Source organism: Antechinus flavipes, chromosome 3, assembly GCF_016432865.1.
Source record: "Antechinus flavipes isolate AdamAnt ecotype Samford, QLD, Australia chromosome 3, AdamAnt_v2, whole genome shotgun sequence".
Classification (NCBI taxonomy): Eukaryota; Metazoa; Chordata; class Mammalia; order Dasyuromorphia; family Dasyuridae; genus Antechinus; species Antechinus flavipes.
This window is the reverse complement of record NC_067400.1, coordinates 619,281,557-619,298,382: the sequence shown is the minus strand read 5'-3', so window position 1 is coordinate 619,298,382 and position 16,826 is coordinate 619,281,557. Positions and strand designations below refer to the sequence as shown.

At 64.5% G+C, this 16,826-nt stretch overlaps 2 protein-coding genes across 3 annotated transcripts; both read left to right on the top strand.

The window, feature by feature from the left end:
- Positions 1 to 1,342: 1,342 nt before the first annotated feature.
- ETHE1 (ETHE1 persulfide dioxygenase) lies at positions 1,343 to 5,249 on the top strand. The gene is made up of 7 exons (XM_051989548.1): positions 1,343 to 1,471; positions 1,575 to 1,719; positions 2,112 to 2,260; positions 3,458 to 3,587; positions 3,992 to 4,081; positions 4,835 to 4,951; positions 5,090 to 5,249. Exons 1-7 carry the CDS (start codon positions 1,358 to 1,360, stop codon positions 5,140 to 5,142), a joined length of 798 nt encoding a protein of 265 aa, XP_051845508.1. The 5' UTR covers positions 1,343 to 1,357; the 3' UTR covers positions 5,143 to 5,249.
- Positions 5,250 to 6,295: 1,046 nt separating this feature from the next.
- On the top strand, positions 6,296 to 16,200 carry PHLDB3 (pleckstrin homology like domain family B member 3). Of its 2 annotated transcripts, XR_007952456.1 has the most exons (17): positions 6,296 to 6,380; positions 7,316 to 7,547; positions 9,945 to 10,100; positions 10,332 to 10,469; positions 10,759 to 10,887; positions 10,972 to 11,118; positions 11,498 to 11,608; positions 11,770 to 11,859; positions 11,933 to 12,043; positions 12,151 to 12,250; positions 12,366 to 12,456; positions 12,550 to 12,637; positions 13,323 to 13,373; positions 13,681 to 13,900; positions 14,375 to 14,460; positions 14,941 to 15,455; positions 15,689 to 16,200. XR_007952456.1 is itself a non-coding variant. In XM_051989546.1 (16 exons), exons 2-16 carry the CDS (start codon positions 7,356 to 7,358, stop codon positions 15,073 to 15,075), a joined length of 1,845 nt encoding a protein of 614 aa, XP_051845506.1. In that variant the 5' UTR covers positions 6,296 to 6,380; positions 7,316 to 7,355; the 3' UTR covers positions 15,076 to 16,200. The 2 variants fall into 2 exon arrangements, 1 of the variants encoding a protein (XP_051845506.1); XM_051989546.1 differs by having other exon boundaries at positions 14,941 to 16,200.
- The last annotated feature ends 626 nt before the right edge of the window (positions 16,201 to 16,826 follow it).

Below are 16,826 nucleotides of genomic sequence, written 5' to 3'. Positions count from 1 at the left end.
GGGGCCTGGAGGTTGCGGGCTGGGGAACTAAGGAGCAGGGGGACCCGGAACCTGGAGGATGTGGGCTGGGGTCCCGCAAACCGGGGGAATACTTTGGGATGAAGATGGAGGATGGCTTTCTCTGGCTTCCTTCCCAGGACAGTGACTGTGCACTTTCCTCCCAACCCCAAGTTCTCTAAACTTCCCATAAAGAGGAGTTCCTCAGCCATCGCCCCCTCCCTCCCCTCCCCCTCTCCTCCCAGTCCCGGCAGGAACCAGGACTGGCCTCCTGCCCTGCTGTCAGCGCACTGATCTTGAACCGGCAAGGCCGAAGTCTTCTCTGCCGCCGCTAGATCGGAATGCCCCGGCCGCGGTGGGGGGAGCCTGGCAGCTGAGCCCTAGGACCCCGAGGCCTGTCTCCTGGCCCCTGCCCCCCAACCGCCTCACACTACTCACTTTCCGGGCCTTCGGGTACATTCCAGTTACCATTCATTTTGCATCCATCCATCCACCACTCGGTTCATGCATCCACCCTTCCATCATCCATCCATCCATCACGCCATTCATCCACCCTTCCATCCATCCACTCTTCCATTCATGCGTCCGTTCGTGCATCCGTGCACGCCTCTGCTGGGGCCTCTGGGGCTACTGGGCGACTGGACAAGGCCTGGGGAGGAAACTGACGCCTACAGAGCCCCACGGACTCGCCCAGGGTCACACAGGAGACTTGAACTCAGGTCCTAGTCTGCCAAAAAAAGAGTCCCGGGCCCCGGAGTCTTGCCTCGGGGTAAGACGCTACAGGCAACGTCCCTTGGAACTGCCTTTGGGGGAGAGCGGTTCCATTACTAAACCCTGCCTCCCCACACCCCATGAGCACTGGCGGGGAGAGGGACTGAGTCCCTGCCAAAGGCGGGATTGGAACCCGGGTGTCCGGAGTCCGGTGACGAGAACAGCAGTTATGATTGTGAAGAATTGCCGCACAAGGCCAAGCACCCAATAAGGAACGGAGACTCGGGAGTCAGCGGGTTAGCCTCGGGGCTTCTCCGTGGTCCACTCGGAGCCTCGGTTTTCTATCAGCGCTTCGCTCATGTGAGTTCCTCCCCTCCCCATTTCCTCGGCGCTTCGAGCTCCCCCAAACACGCTTCTGCGCAGGAAATTAGCAGATCCTTTTTTATAGACTGGAAGACTGAGGCTCAGACAGGGTGAGAACCTGGCCCGGAAGCCCGGATTCGAACCTGCCCGGAGTCCAAAAGGGATTCGCGCGGCCCCTTTAAGGCCCCTCCCTCCCCGGCGGGTCCAGACTCCGCCCCGGGGCGGGCGCGGCCCCTCCCCCGCCTCGCCTCCCGGGTCCGCCCCGGCCGCTCTGACTGTCGCAAGGATGGGGCCGGGGCGGCTGCTGCGCGCGTGCCGGCTGCTGCGGGCTCCGGGGCTGCGCCGGGGACCGGCCCCCAGGGCGCTCAGCTCGCGGGGGGACGGCCTCCTGCTGCGCCAGGTGCGGGTCCGGGCGGGCGCGGGGAGGGGGAGCGGGGCAGCGCCCAGGGGGCTTCGGGCTGGGAGCGGGGACCCCCTTCACCCCGCGTCTCCCCCGTTTGCAGCTCTTCGAAGCCAACAGTTGCACGTACACGTATCTGCTGGGGGACCGGAGCTCCGGGGAGGCTGTGCTGATCGACCCCGTGCTGGAGACGGCCGCCAGGGATGCTCGCCTCGTCCGGGAGCTCGGCCTGCACCTCCGCTACGCAGGTGAGCCTGGGCCCGGGGGCGGCGGGGCTGGGGGCGGGGCGCTGCACCCGCGGGCGCCCTGAGCTTGTCCCGGCACCCGGAGGAGAAGCGGCCGCCCTTCCCTCCCCACCCCCGGGAGGCGCGCTGTCCGCAGGGGGCGTTACGCTAATTGCTCGGGGAGGGGCGGGTGGAGGCGGCCATCCGCCTCGCCCCACTGGCGGCCGGGGAGAAAGCGTGCCCTGGAGGAGGGGGGCGGGCCGGGGAGGAAGCGTGCCCTGGAGGAGGGGGGGCTGCGGGCCGGGGAGGAAGCGTGCCCTGGAGGAGGGGGGGCTGCGGGCTCTCCCGGCCAGAGGGCGCCCGAGGGCCTGGGGGAGGGCCGTGCCCCTGACCACCCCTCCCCCCTCCCCCAACAGTCAACACGCACTGCCATGCGGACCATGTCACGGGCACCGGGCTCCTCCGGTCCATGATTCCAGGTTGCAAATCGGTCATCTCCCGCCTCAGCGGGGCCAAAGCCGACCTGTTCCTGGAGGACGGGGACATCCTCACCTTTGGGCGATTTGTGAGTTGCCCAGGGCACAGGGGTCTGAAGCCGGGCTCCTGGGGCACGGCTGCAGGGGCCATAAACACCTTGGCGCTGGGTGAGAAGGGCAGGTGTGGCCGGGGACAGGGCAGTGACTCACAGGGCGCGCGGGCTAGTGGCCCGGACTTGGCCCCAGGGCGGGGGAGGGGCGGGCCGCAGGAAGTGGCGGCCGGTGTCTGCAGCGGGCGCCCCGGGACACCGGGAGGTGGCGCAGTTCCCGCCCGGCTGCGAGGATGGGCTGTGTAGGGACTGTGTGTCCCACAGAGGTGGGGACCCGAGCTTGTGGCCTATGCACACACCTGGGCCCCTTGTGGAGCCGGTGCTGATCTCGTCATGTATAAGGAGGGGGGTTACACATCATGTACATGTGTGTTACATCTGTGTCCGTGGGCCCCTTGTAGAGACGGTGCTTATCACATGTATAAGGGGATTACACGTCACGTACATGTGTGTTACATCTGTGTCCGTGGGTACACACACACATGGGCCCCTTGTGGAGCCAGTGCTTATCACGTGTATAAAGAGGGGGGTTACATGTCACGTACATGTGTGTTACATCTGTGTCCGTGGGCACGCACACACATGGGCCCCTTGTAGAGACGGTGCTTATCACATCCCGCTCTGACCTGTGTGTCTGAGCGCGTGCGTCTGTACAGGTGTGTGTGTGTGTGTGTCACCTCACAGTACGCGCCGTCAGGGACACGGGGTTTTAGAGAGACGATGTGTTCCTTAGGTCCCATTCTGTGTGCATAAGTACGTCTGCATGTACACACACACGTGACTTTCCCCATAAAGCCCCCATCTTGGGGTCAGTTGAGGTGACTGGATAAATGCCATTGCTCCCCCATGTCTGTGGCTCCGAACAAGTCACTTAACATGAGACTCGAGGGCCTCCGGGCAGCCAAGGAGGGGCAGGCTTTGGGCAGTCTGCGGAGAGGAACAAAGTGAGTAGTTCTTTTGAAATTCTCCAGGAAGGAAGTGAGGCCCCAGAGGAGCCCACTCTCTCCGGAGGTCACGCGGCCAGTTAAGCAGTGGCAGGGACCTCCGTCTGACCCGCTTGTTACAGATGGGGAAACTGAGGCTGGAAACAAAGGCAGAGTTCCCTAACTGCAGGCCCTCGAGCCCAGGTGAGGTGGGGCCAGGCGGGCCTGCTCTGATCTCCGTTTCCCCCCTCAGGCCCTGGAGGCCCGGGCCAGCCCGGGCCACACGGACGGCTGCCTGACTTTTGTCCTGAGTGACCACAGCGTAGCCTTCACGGGGGACGCCCTGCTTATCCGAGGATGCGGCCGCACCGACTTCCAGCAAGGTCCGGGCCCTCCCCCTCTAAGAACGTTGCGCCCTCCCCCAGCACTCCGCCTTGGGCAGTATGGGCAGGCCCGAGGGGGAGCCCGGGGTTCGCGGGGGTCCTCTGCGGATGGAGGCCCAAAGAGGACAAGGCGTTCCCCTGAGATGGCACCGAGAGGCAGGCAGGGAGCCCAAGATTAGACGTCTTCCTCCTCAGCCACAGCCCCCTCTCGTCTCCCTTCCTTGTCTTCCCCTCCCCCACTATGTAGGTAGGGAGGTGGGTGAGGTTGCTGCGGGATTCTGGCTCTTCCAGGGAGGTTGGGTGGGAATAAGCACTAATATGGCACCTCCGTGTTCAGTGTTATTTGTTCCTGGGCAACCCCGCCCTCACGAACGGACCTCCTTTCCTCTTCCCTCTCCCTCCAGGCTGTGCTAAGACCTTGTACCATTCAGTCCACGAGAAGATCTTCACCCTTCCCGGGGACTGCCTGGTTTACCCAGCCCATGACTACCAAGGTGTGGGGGCTTCCCGGAGGTGGTGTCTGGGGGGAGGGAAGGCTGGTTAGTAGATTGTGGACATGAGGAAACTGCAACTCCCAGAAGCCCTTGGAGTGTACACACAGATGATCCACACCTCCCAAAGCTCCTTAGGGACCCAAAAACACAACTCCCAGAGGCCTTTGGGGGTGTGCTCAGACTCAGGGATCCTAGAGGCCCTTGGAAGCTTAGAATCACATTTCCCAGAGGCCCTTGCGAGCTCAGAGCCACAGTTTCCACAGGTCTTTGGGATGGGCACAGAACTACAGTTCCCAGAGGCCCTTGAGAACTCAGAACCACAGTTCCCAAAGCTCTTTGGGACTCAGAACTACAGCTCCCAGAGGCCTTCAGGCCTTGTGTTTTTAGCATGGAGGGAGCAGTAGAGTTCTCAGAGAGCATCAGGATGAGGACTTCATTCTTCTCAGTAGAGATGGAACAGACCAGAGAGCATGGGAGGCAGCCTTGTTGCCACTGCCCATAAAGGCACCTGGGCTCAGCCACATTCACTCCAAGGGCTGATGGGATATGTAGTCCAGCCTGGATCAGCCTGCCCAGGACAGCTGGAGGTGCAAAATGTCAGTTGCACCACAGAGAAGTGGGATAAGACTCAGAAGCAAAGTCCCTACTCCTGGGGTTGGGGGGAAGCCCGAGGCTGACTTGAGGGTGTCTGGGCCAGAGAGAGGTGCTCTGGGAACCCAACGGACGCATGGGGCGATGCTTGTTGGCAAACAGGGCACACAGTATCTACGGTGGAGGAGGAGCGGACCCTCAACCCTCGCCTGACACTCAGCTGCGAGGACTTCGTCAAGGTCATGAACAACCTCAACCTGCCCAAGCCCAAGCAGATCGGTGAGAAGCAGGAAGACTTGGCTTTGGGGCCGAGCCGGCGGTCCCCTGCCGAGGAGGGCAGGACGGCCGGGGTCTGGCATTGGGAAACGGGGTCCCTCGCGGTCGCCCCCCTTATCTCCCCTCCTCCTCCCTCTCCAGATGTCGCCGTCCCCGCCAACATGCGCTGCGGCGTTCAGGAGGTCCCCAGCTGACTTCTCTCCGGGCAGCCCACAACTCAGCACCTCCGTTCTTGGGACGGGGCTCTGACAGGAGGAGCCCCATCCCCCTCTGGATTCCGTTAATAAACGTTTTTGCCTAACGTCCCGGCCCTCCTTCGTTAGGCGCCTTCCCCAGCGCCTCCGGGAGGGCTCGCTCGCCGCCCTGGGCCCCCACTTTACTTTGCCAGGCTCCTCTTCTGGGGTTGTGGTCACAGGCAGAGTTGGACCCGTCCCATCTGAGAGCTCCCCGGCCACGGGGCCTGGTTTGGCTTGGAAGCCGGAGGCTGGGGTGCCAGGGTTGGGGGAGGAGGCAGGGGTGGCCCCCCTTGGAGCCCTGACTCTGCCTGCGGCCCGGCCAGCTCTGCGATGATAGCATCTCACCTGTCCCGGATGGGGGTGATGTTATGTCCCTGCTCTCCACCTCAGGACAGGCAGAGGTTGGGAGGCTGGGTCTGAGGTGCTCTTGGTGACCAGGGCCACTAGGGGGAGCACGTGGGGGACTCGCTGGGCCGAGGGCACTCAGACCAGAAGACTGGCCCTCCGGCAGGCGGCCGCGCTGGGATGTTTGGGGAGGAGGGAGCTGGAAAGTTTCACCCCAGCTTCCTGTTTTGCCCCGAGAGGAAGGGTCTGGCCGCGTGACCTTGGGCTCCTCCCGCCAGGGCCCCCCACCCCCTTGTGCCGTAGGGACTCGGCCGGCTCTCCCATGACTCACCGTGGGGTCCCCTCCCCAGGCCCCCAAACCGGTCCCAGCCCTTCCAAAGGGGTCATTAGAGGGGAAGCGCCCCACCCCTGCACCTGCAGCCCGCGGCCCAAGGGGGCCGGAAGTGAGGCTGGGACACAAGAACCGGGGGCTTTGAAGGTGGAAAAGTGGCTGCTTCTGTCCCTCAGGGTTGGGGGCTCGGGGGCGGCAGGACACCTGGGTCCCTGAGGAGGGCGTCCTGAAGACCAGGCGCTCGGGGTTTTGGGTGGGGCCTGAAGTGTCCCCCCTCCCCCGGGGAGGGGGACCAGGACGCCTGGTTCCCAGGGTGTGTGCACTGGAAGGGCCAGATACCTGCTTCCCTGCGGAGCTGTCAGACCTGTTCTCTCTCCTCCCTTCTCTCCTCCCACTTCCCACCACCCCGCATCCGGGCTCCCGCAGGGGGGCGGCCCCTCCCTCCTCCCCCGCCACCTGTCCCGTGGGCAGAGGCCCGGGCTCTGGGAACAGGGAGAGGCCTGCGGAGGAGACGGAGCAGGTGAGGGGGCCGGCACCTGGGCTCGGAGGCTGCGGGGGCCGGGGACTGAGACACCCGGGTTCCGGAGGGGGCGGCTGAAGGAGCGGGGCGCCCGAGACCCCCACGGGTGGGGGGAGGGGGAGGGCCCCGGGTCCCGAAGGAGGAGTGTGTGCGAGCGGGTCGGTGTCCGTGTGGAGCAGAACGCCGGGGCTCCGGAGAGAGCCCTGGGGACTAGATCTCTGGGTCGGTAAAGGTCGGGGTTAGGGAAGCTTTGGCTCCCGGGAAAGGGGCTTCCCGGGCATTTCCCCAGGCCGAGGGCTGGGGGAGAGGAAAAGGGGAGCGGGGCTGGAAGGATGAACTCCGGGCCCCAAGATCCGCGATCTGAGCCCCGAACACCCCCTGAGCCCAGCTCGCCGAGCCCCAGCGCCTCGGGATCCCACTCCCCAAGTCCCTAAAGTCCCTCCCCCAAAGGCTTCTCCCAGCCTCGGTCCCGCCCCGAGCTCATCTCGGAGCCCGCCTCCCCAGCTCGGGCTCGGCTCCCGAGTCCGTCCGATCCCACCCCCGAGCCGCTGCCCAATCCCTGAGCCCTCCGCCCGGAGCGCCCGAGCCCCCTCTCGCCTTAGACCCTTACCCAATCCCGGAGCCCCTCCAGGTCCTGCCCCTGGGCTCCCCAGTCCTTCTCCGGGTCCCTTAGGCCACACCCCCTGAGTGCCCTTGTGCTCGGCTCTCGCGGGTCTAGTTCCCCGAGCCCCTCCGAACCCCCCCGTCCCTCCCCCGCTCCGAGCCCTCTCTTCCTCTTCGGGGCTCCGTAGGTCCCGCCCCTTGAGCCCCTTACCCAATCCCTGAGCCCCCTTGCTCCATCAGCTCGGAGCCCCCAGACTCTGGTTTCAAGTCCCTCAGGCCCCGCCCCCAGAGCGTCTGTGGAGTTCTGCTCACAGCCCCCTCTCCCCCCGCAGTCCCCCTGCCTGGGCCGGAGGAGTCCGGGAAGCCGGAGACATGAGAGTCCCGACGAGTCCCGAGGACGGGAGCCTGGAGGAAGCCGAGCGGCGCCAGGGCCGAGCCGAAGGCAGCGAGACCCGAACGCAAGAAGCCTCCGGGACCCCTGAGGGGTCCCGGGCCCCCCGCGCAGCCTGCAGGGAAGAGGAGGAGGAGGGGGAGGGGAGCAGCACGGAGAGCGGCCAGGACCAGGTGAGAGCCAGAGATAACCGAGACAGAGAGAGACGGGGAGCCAGAGACAGCGAGAGATACTGAGAGACATGGGGAGTCAGAGACAGCGAGAGATACTGAGAGAGACGGAGAGCCAGAGACAGCGAGAGATACTGAGAGCCGTGGGGAGTCAGAGACAGCGAGAGATACTGAGAGAGACGGAGAGCCAGAGACAGCGAGAGATACTGAGAGACGTGGGGAGTCAGAGACGGCGAGAGATACTGAGAGAGACGGAGAGCCAGAGACAGCGAGAGATACTGAGAGACGTGGGGAGTCAGAGACGGCGAGAGATACTGAGAGAGACGGAGAGCCAGAGACAGCGAGAGATACTGAGAGACGTGGGGAGTCAGAGACGGCGAGAGATACTGAGAGAGACAGAGAGCCAGAGACAGCGAGAGATACTGAGAGACGTGGGGAGTCAGAGACAGCGAGAGTTACTGAGAGACATGGGGAGTCAGAGACAGCGAGAGATACTGAGAGAGACGGAGAGCCAGAGACAGCGAGAGATACTGAGAGACGTGGGGAGTCAGAGACGGCGAGAGATACTGAGAGAGACGGAGAGCAGAGACAGCGAGAGATACTGAGAGACGTGGGGAGTCAGAGACGGCGAGAGATACTGAGAGAGACAGAGAGCAGAGACAGCGAGAGATACTGAGAGACGTGGGGAGTCAGAGACAGCGAGAGTTACTGAGAGACTTGGGGAGTCAGAGACAGCGAGAGATACTGAGAGAGACGGAGAGCCAGAGACAGCGAGAGATACTGAGAGACGTGGGGAGTCAGAGACAGCGAGAGATACTGAGACAGAGAGCCAGAGACAGCGAGAGATACTGAGAGACGTGGGGAGTCAGAGACGGCAATAGATACTGAGAGAGACGGAGAGCCAGAGACAGCGAGAGATACTGAGAGACGTGGGGAGTCAGAGACGGCGAGAGATACTGAGAGAGACAGAGAGCCAGAGACAGCGAGAGATACTGAGAGACGTGGGGAGTCAGAGACAGCGAGAGTTACTGAGAGACATGGGGAGTCAGAGACAGCGAGAGATACTGAGAGAGACGGAGAGCCAGAGACAGCGAGAGATACTGAGAGACGTGGGGAGTCAGAGACAGCGAGAGATACTGAGACAGAGAGCCAGAGACAGCGAGAGATACTGAGAGACGTGGGGAGTCAGAGACAGCGAGAGATACTGAGAGAGACGGGGAGCCAGAGACAGCGAGAGATACTGAGAGAGAGAGAAACAGGGAGCCAGAGACAGCGAGAGATACTGAGAGACATGGGGAGTCAGAGACAGCGAGAGATACTGAGAGAGACGGAGAGCCAGAGACAGCGAGAGATACTGAGAGAGACGGAGAGCCAGAGACAGCGAGAGATACTGAGAGACGTGGGGAGTCAGAGACGGCGAGAGATACTGAGAGAGACAGAGAGCCAGAGACAGCGAGAGATACTGAGAGACGTGGGGAGTCAGAGACGGCGAGAGATACTGAGAGAGACAGAGAGCCAGAGACAGCGAGAGATACTGAGAGACGTGGGGAGTCAGAGACAGCGAGAGTTACTGAGAGACATGGGGAGTCAGAGACAGCGAGAGATACTGAGAGAGACGGAGAGCCAGAGACAGCGAGAGATACTGAGAGACGTGGGGAGTCAGAGACGGCGAGAGATACTGAGAGAGACAGAGAGCCAGAGACAGCGAGAGATACTGAGAGACGTGGGGAGTCAGAGACAGCGAGAGTTACTGAGAGACATGGGGAGTCAGAGACAGCGAGAGATACTGAGAGACGTGGGGAGTCAGAGACAGCGAGAGATACTGAGAGACGTGGGGAGTCAGAGACAGCGAGAGATACTGAGAGAGACGGAGAGCCAGAGACAGCTAGAGATACTGAGAGAGAGAGAAACGGGGAGCCAGAGACAGCGAGAGATACTGAGAGAGACGGAGAGCCAGAGACAGCGAGAGATACTGAGAGACGTGGGGAGTCAGAGACAGCGAGAGATACTGAGAGAGACGGAGAGACAGAGACACTGATGCAGAGACGACGAGAAACCCAGAGACACCCAGAAACTCTGAGGGACAGACACAGAAAGCCAGGGACGATGTGAGACACAGGCAGAGACGGAAACTCGAAGGCAGAAGACGCCGAGTGATACAAAGAAACAGAGACACACGGAGACATAGGCACAGGAAGCCAGAGACACTGAGAGACTCAGAGACTTAAAGGCCCGAGACATCGAGAAGCCGAGTTAGAGACTGACAGAGAACCTCAGACAGTGATAGAGGCAGCCAGAGACAGAGACCCGGCCCTGGTCCCGCAAAGGACCGAGACAGACCACAAATAACCAAGCCAGATCCCCACAGCCTGCCCTGATCCCGCCTCCCTCCCCGTGCAGGGCGAAGCCCCGCCCCCCGCGCCACCCCCGGCAGAGGGGCCACGAGGGGCCGCCCGGCGGCTTCGGGGGCAGCAACTGGAGGCGCTGACCCGGGTGGCCCTGATGGAGCAACGGGTTAAGGAGCTCCAGCAGCAGAGGAAGGAGCTGAGGATCGAGGTGCGGACCCAGGCGTCCTGCTTCCCGCAGCCCCTCCCTCAAGGACCCTACCTTCCGACCTCCCAGCCCCCGCCCCTCGGGGTCCCAGCTTCCTCCCCCTCCCAGCCCCCGCCCCTCGGGGTCCCAGCTTCCTCCCCCTCCCAGCCCCCTCCCCTCGGGCACCCTGCCGCCCCGCCCCCTCCCGTGGGGCCCCCGAGATCCGGGCCCTCAGCCCCCTTTCCCCGCCCCCAGATGGAGGTGGAGGTGGCTCTGCTCCGCGGGGAGCTGGCTGGGGAGCGCGTGGCCGCCCGCAGGGAGGAGGAGCAGCTGCGGGAGCTTCAGAGGCAGCAGGAGGCAGCTGAGCAGAAGGCGGGGGAGCAGCGGGAGCAGGTGTGTGAGGCGGGCCCGGGAGGGGGGCTCCCTGCCTCCCGCCTGGTGTCTGCAGAAGCGCTCCCATTGCACAGATGGGAACCCGGAGGCACAGGGACCAGGGCCGGGGCGTCCCCGTGGCAGCCGCTTCCCTTCCCCCCTCGGCGGGGGCTGGCTTCTCCTGGGTGGGCGGGGCGGACGGGGGCGGGAGTCGCCGGCAGGCCCCCCCCCCATGCGTCCCCTGCCCAGCCGTGGGAGGGGCCCTCGGCCACTGAGAGCCCTAAGGTCCCGCTCTCGGGGTCCCCGCCAGGAGCAGCAGCGTCTCCGGGAGGCCCGGGCCCGGGTGGAGGCTCTGCGGCGGAAGCTCGAGGAGGCTCAGGACAAGCTGGACTCGAAGCCCGAGGGGGACCGCGAGGGCCTGAGGAAGGGGGTCCAGGAGGTGAGTGGCGCTGCCCCCCTCGGCCGGCCCCCCCCCGACCGCCCGGCTTCCGGATGGCTCCCAGCCCTTCCCGCCTCCCCCCAGGTGTCCGAGCAGCTGGACGCGGCTCAGAGGGCCTACGAGGACCTGGAGTTCCAGCAGCTGGAGAAGGAGAGCAGGCGGGAGGAGGAGGCCGACGGGCTGGGGGGCCCCAGGATCCGAGAGCTGCAGGCGAGCCTGGCCCAGCACAGGGTGAGCCCGAGAAACTGCCCCCCCAAGGGACCCGCGGGGGTCGTTTCCTCTCAGTCTCTCTGTCCCTGGGTCTGGGGCCTCTGGGGGGGGGGGGCTGAGCCTCTGTGGGGGGGGTGAGCTCCCCATCCGCTCTGAGCAGAGGCTGGGGCCCCCTGGGCCCTCTCCCCTTCCCCCATGTCTGGGGCCTCTGGGGGGGGTGAGCTCCCTGTCTGCTTCCAGCGGAGGCTGGGGCCCCCTGGGCCCTCTCCCCTCCCCCGTGTCTGGGGCCTCTGTGGGGGGTGTGAGCTCCCCCTCCGCCCCTGGGCCTTCTCCCGGCCCCACCCCCACCCCCGGCCAGGCTCGGGCCTTTCTTCCCTCGGTGACTCCGGGGCCTTCTCAGCGTCGCATCCAGGTCCTGGAGGAGCAGCTGGGGTCGCTGGGGGAGCAGATGGCGGCCGAGAGCCGCGGCCTGAGCCGGAAGAAGGAGGAGGCGCTGCAGGCCCTGAGCCAGGTGAGCCGATGCCGCCCGAGCCCCGCGGGACAGAGGAGCCTCCCTGGGGGCCCCGGGCTTTGGGCTGTGCTCCTTGTTCTGTAAAATGGGCCTGAAGTCCTGTTGGTGCTGGGGGGAGGGGGTTCCGGGGTCCCCCGTGACCCCCACCCGAATTCTCCCAGGAGCGGAGCCGGCTTTTGGAGCTCAGCCGCCTGCAGGGGACGCCGGCCGCCGAGGGCAGCTTCGCGGAGCAGAGCCAGGCCCTGACCAAGGTACCCAGAAGCCCCCAGACCCGCCGGGACCCCCCCCCCGCCTCCGTCGGGCTGACCCCCATTCTCTGTGCAGCTCCTGTTCACCCAGAAGACGGATCGCCAGCTCCTGGTCCTCCAGGACTCCTCGGTGCCTGCGTCCAGCGCCGCCTCCTCCTGCCTCTTCTCGGTGCACAGCTCCCTCCAGGTGGGGCCGGGGAGAGCGCCCGGGGAGGGGGAGGGAGCGGCCCCCGGCTCCCGCTTCCCTCTGCTCCTCCCCACATCTCTCCAACCCTGCCCCCCCCTCTTCTCCAGGGCTCCTTCGGGCTTCAGAGGACCGGGAGTTTGCCTCGGAGGAAGGGGGACCGGACCCGACCGAGGGGGTCTGTGCGACCCCTGTCCCTGCACTGCAGCGGTGGGTGTCCTGTGTCCCGTCAGAGAGGGTTATGGGAGCGATGGTGGGGACGGGGCAAGGGGGCGAAGGCAGGGAGGGGATGTCTTCTCTGAGCCTCCTCCTCCCTCCCTCTCAGGGCCCCTGGAGGCCTCGGCCCTGTCGCCCCCTGCAGGGGACCCCCAGGGACACCCTCTGTACCACCTGCTGAACTGTGGCCCTGGAGCCAGGTGAGAAGGCAGGGAGGGAGGCAGGAGCCGATGGAAAGGGGGGCGGGGCACCAAGGGGGCGGGCTGGTACTCCCAGCCTTTCCTGCCTTCCAGTTGTGGAATCCCCCACCCCGACATCATCCGAATGGAGAAGCTGCTGCAGCAGGCCGTGGCAGAACGGGAGAGGCTGCTCCAGGCCCGGGTGAGCCGGGGCTTCCGGCGCCCCACAGTTCCTCGGGCCCCGGACTGGGACCCGTGTCTTACCCCCGGCCCCCTCTGCCCCCAACACTCTCGGGGACCCGGACTGGGACTTGTGCCCATCCCCCAACACTCTCGGGGACCCGGACTGGGACCGTGCCCATCCCCCGACGCTCTCGGGGACCCGGACTGGGACCCGTGTCCCATCCCCCAACACTCTCGGGGACCCGTGTCCCATCCCTCGACGCTCTCAGGAATCCGGACTGGGACCCGTGCCCATCCCGACGCTCTCAGGGACCCGGACTGGGACCCGTGTCCCATCCCCTGACGCTCTCGGGGACCCGGACTGGGACCCGTGCCCATCCCCCGACACTCTCAGGAACCCGTGTCCCATCCCCCGACGCTCTCGGGGACCCGTGTCCCATCCCCCGACGCTCTCGGGGACCCGTGTCCCATCCCCCGATGCTTTCGGGGACCCGTGCCCCATCCCCCAGCCCCCTCTGCCCCTGATGTGCTCAGGGACCCAGATGTCCAGATGCTCTAATCTCCTTAGAGACCCGAATGGACCAATTCCATTCCCCATGGCCCTCCTCCCACTGGGTCTATCCCTGCCTCTGCTGTTGCTGGTCACGGGGGCTCAGGTTTGGGGGTCTTGGGTCCCTCCTGACCTTCCCGCTCTGACCCCCCAGGAGGGGACGAAGAGGAGCAAGGAGGAAGCCAGACCTGTTCCAGCCATCATGGTCAGTGAGCGCCCCGGCTCCCCGCGGCCCTTTTCTGTCCCCACTGTCTCCCGCGTCCCGGTCCCTACGGACCATCCCCAGCACCCGGCCCTCCCGTCCCTCCCCAGCTTCGAGTCCTCCGAAGCCACAGCGGCCCCACCTTCCTGAGAGCGTTTCCTGGTCCCTGACCTAGCGGCCGTCCCTGCCACGCAGGCACAAACTGCGGCCTGGTGGGCTCCAGCCCCTGCTCCTCCCGCCGGCCCCGCTGGCTCCTCCCTTCTCTTCCCCTTCGCTCCTGGAGCCCCGCGCACGTGTCCCCCTCATTCAGGCCCCGCCGCCGCCCCCGCCCCGGCCCCCGGGCCCCCGGGTCCTGGACTTGTACCAGCACCTGGAACGCTGGGGCCACAGCCCCGAAAGCTGCCCTCACGTCCGAGTGACCAGCGGCTGCTGCCGGGGACCTCTGGTGAAGGTGGGGGGCCGCATCAAGACCTGGAGGAAGCGGTGGTTCTGCTTTGACCGCCACGCCCGCCGCCTGGCCTACTACGCTGGTGAGGGGGGACCCTTCCCCACGGCCCCCTTTCTTCAGGTTAAAGCATGGGACCGAATTAGCTGAGCTGCTCTCCTCTTAAAGGGAGGCCGAACACCTAAAACCCGGGTTCTGAGCCTGGCTCTGCCTCAGTTTCCTCCTCTGTAAAATTATCTCCAAGGCCCCACAGGTTCTGAATTCCAGGCTTGGAATTCTAAGTCCCAGTCTCAACTTCCTCCTCTGTAAAGTTATCTCCAAAGTCCCCAGGGCTCTAAATTCCAGGCTTGGATGGCCCGGCTCCCGTGCTGAGTGTGCAGTCTCAAGGATCTTTGACCTCAGGGCTCCGATTTGGACCCTGACCTCAGCCTCAGCTGTTGGGCTCATTCCCCGCCCGCCGCCCTGTCCACCGCAGTGACCTGCTGGAAGGGCTCCGGGCCTTCCCTCCCTCTCCCCCCCAAACCAGAACCAAAGCCCTCCCCGTTCTCTCCACCCTCAGACAAGGAGGAGACCAAACTGAAGGGAGTCATCTACTTCCAAGCCATAGAAGAGGTGTATTACGACCACCTGCGGTGCGCCTTCAAGGTCAGCTTCCTTTCCCCAAATCCATTAAAAAAAGAAAAATACTCGGGCTGGGCCCAGAGGCTCAGAGGGGTGGGAGGAGACCCTGCCCCTTTAGGCCCCGGCTTCCCCCTGCCCGGGCTCAGCGTTCCTGGGCCTCCCATCTTGGACATTCTCTCCCCTAGTTCTTCCTTCCATCCCCGACATTCTGTGGGCTCTTACTCATGCCCCGGATTTAGAATCTGAGCGCTTTCTGCCACGGGTATTTCCGCACTTGTTTCTTTCTGGGTCTCAGTCTCCCCAGAGTATCTCCCCCACCCCCACCCTACATCATGACCCCCCCTTCCTCTAAATTCGCACCCCGAACCAGCTTGGGGGTGGGGGTGGGGCTGAGCAAGGGGAAAGCGGCTCGGGGCCCAGATAATGGTGTCGCCCCGGGCTGGGGGGCTCAGATGCCCGGGCCCGGGAGAAGGGCCACCGAATTCACGCCCCTTCATCCGTCAGAGCCCCAGTCCCCGCCTGACGTTCTGCGTCAAGACCTACGAGCGGCTCTTCTACATGGTGGCCCCCAGCCCGGAGGCCATGCGCATCTGGATCGACGTCATCGTGACCGCCGCGGATGAGAACCACGCCCCCTGACCGGGCTCCACCTCCCCAGAAGCCCCGACCGCCTCCGCCCACAGCCTAGTAGTAACACAGCCCGGGCTTTTCTAGCCTGGCCCTCAGTTTCCCCTTCTGTAAAACGAGGCTAGACAAGCTCGGTCCTTCCAGCTCGGTCCCAGATGCTATGAATTCGCCCCCAGCGTTAAAAGATGCCCAATGCTTATAGCTCGGGCATTCTAGTCCTCTCAGAGTTCCCCGGGAGGCCCCGCCCTCGGCCGAACGTTCCTACTCTTAGTGTTCTATTGCTGGTAACGTTCCCGGGAGGCCCCGCCCTCTCTCGAGTGTTCGTACGCCCAGTGTTCTATTGCTAGTAACTTTCTCGGGGGCCCCGCCCTCACCGAACGGTCCTCCCCCCAGTGTTCTATTGCTAGTAACTTTCTCGGGGGCCCCGCCCTCGCCGAACGTTCGTACCCCCAGTGTTCTATAATTTGCAACTTTCCCGCGAGGCCCCGCCCTCCCTCGAGTTCGTGTTCTATGACTTGTAACTTTCCCGCGAAGCCCCGCTCTCGAGGGAACGTTCGTACCCCAGTGTTCTATTGCAAGTAACTTTCCCGGGGGCCCCGCCCTCGCCGAACGTTCGTCACCCCAGTGTTCTATTGCAAGTAACTTTCCCGGGGGCCCCGCCCTCGCCGAACGTTCGTACCCCGGTGTCCAACTGCTAGTAACTAGCCCCGCCTCCACTTGAGTTCGTTACTCCCAGTGTTCCATTGTAACTTTTTCGGGAGGTCCCGCTCTCGGTGGAACGTTAGTATCCCCGGTGTTCTGTTGCTTGTAACTTTCCCGCGAGGCCCCGCCCTCTCTCGAGTATTAGCACCTCCCAGTGTTCTGTTGCTCGTAACTTTCCCGGGAGCTTTCGTATTCCCAGGTAACTCCCGACATTCGTAGCCCCGCTGCTCTCCCCCAGCCCGGGAAGTCCAGTCCCCCGAAACGGTCTCCTCCGCCCGGGGGGCCGCCTCTGCTCGGCCGGTTCCGAGCTCGGCTTCCCGAGTGCCCCGGAGGAAGCGGCTGCCGGCTTTACCCCGCGGACTCTCCGGGGGCGGGGGCGGGAGGTTTATTTATTGATGCACACGTGGGGTTAAATTAAACACTGTGGAAAAACAATGGTGGCTGTTGTTGTTCGCCCCCAGCCCGGGCGAGCTGCTTCTCCAAGCGCCTTCCTCTCGGGACCCCCTCTTCCCCCCATCCGCCTCCTCAGAGTCCTGGGAGCGCCCACCCCCATCTTCATCCAGGGACCCCCACGTCCTGAGCCCCATTTCTTACCCCTAGGGGCCCCTCGCCTTTGAGCCTTTTTCACGATTCAGGGAAACCAGGCGTCCTGGCTCTCCCAGCCTTTCTTTTGGGGGGCATTCGGGGAGAGCGCTGGGCAGATACACCCTGGGAGCTTGAGGAGGGCGCTGGGGCTCCGAAGCGGGTCTGAGTCAGGGAGCCTCGCGTCCCCCTTCTCCTCCCATGACCCGCAGGGAGCCTCGAGCCCCACCCTTAGGAAGGAAGCACCGATCCTCTGCGCTAATTCTCCCCGCACGCCCTCCCCCTCCCCCTCCCGCCCGCATCCTTTCACTCCATCCAAAACCCAAACGGGAGAGCAAAAGGATTGTCCTCAAGGGGTCAAGGGCAGGGGCTCTGACCGGCGTACTGGGGGGGAGGGGCCTTTTTCACAGCCCGCTTAAGCCAAGAGACGCCTAAAACTCAGAGTAACAGACGTCCGATTACCGACGATCCCAGGAACT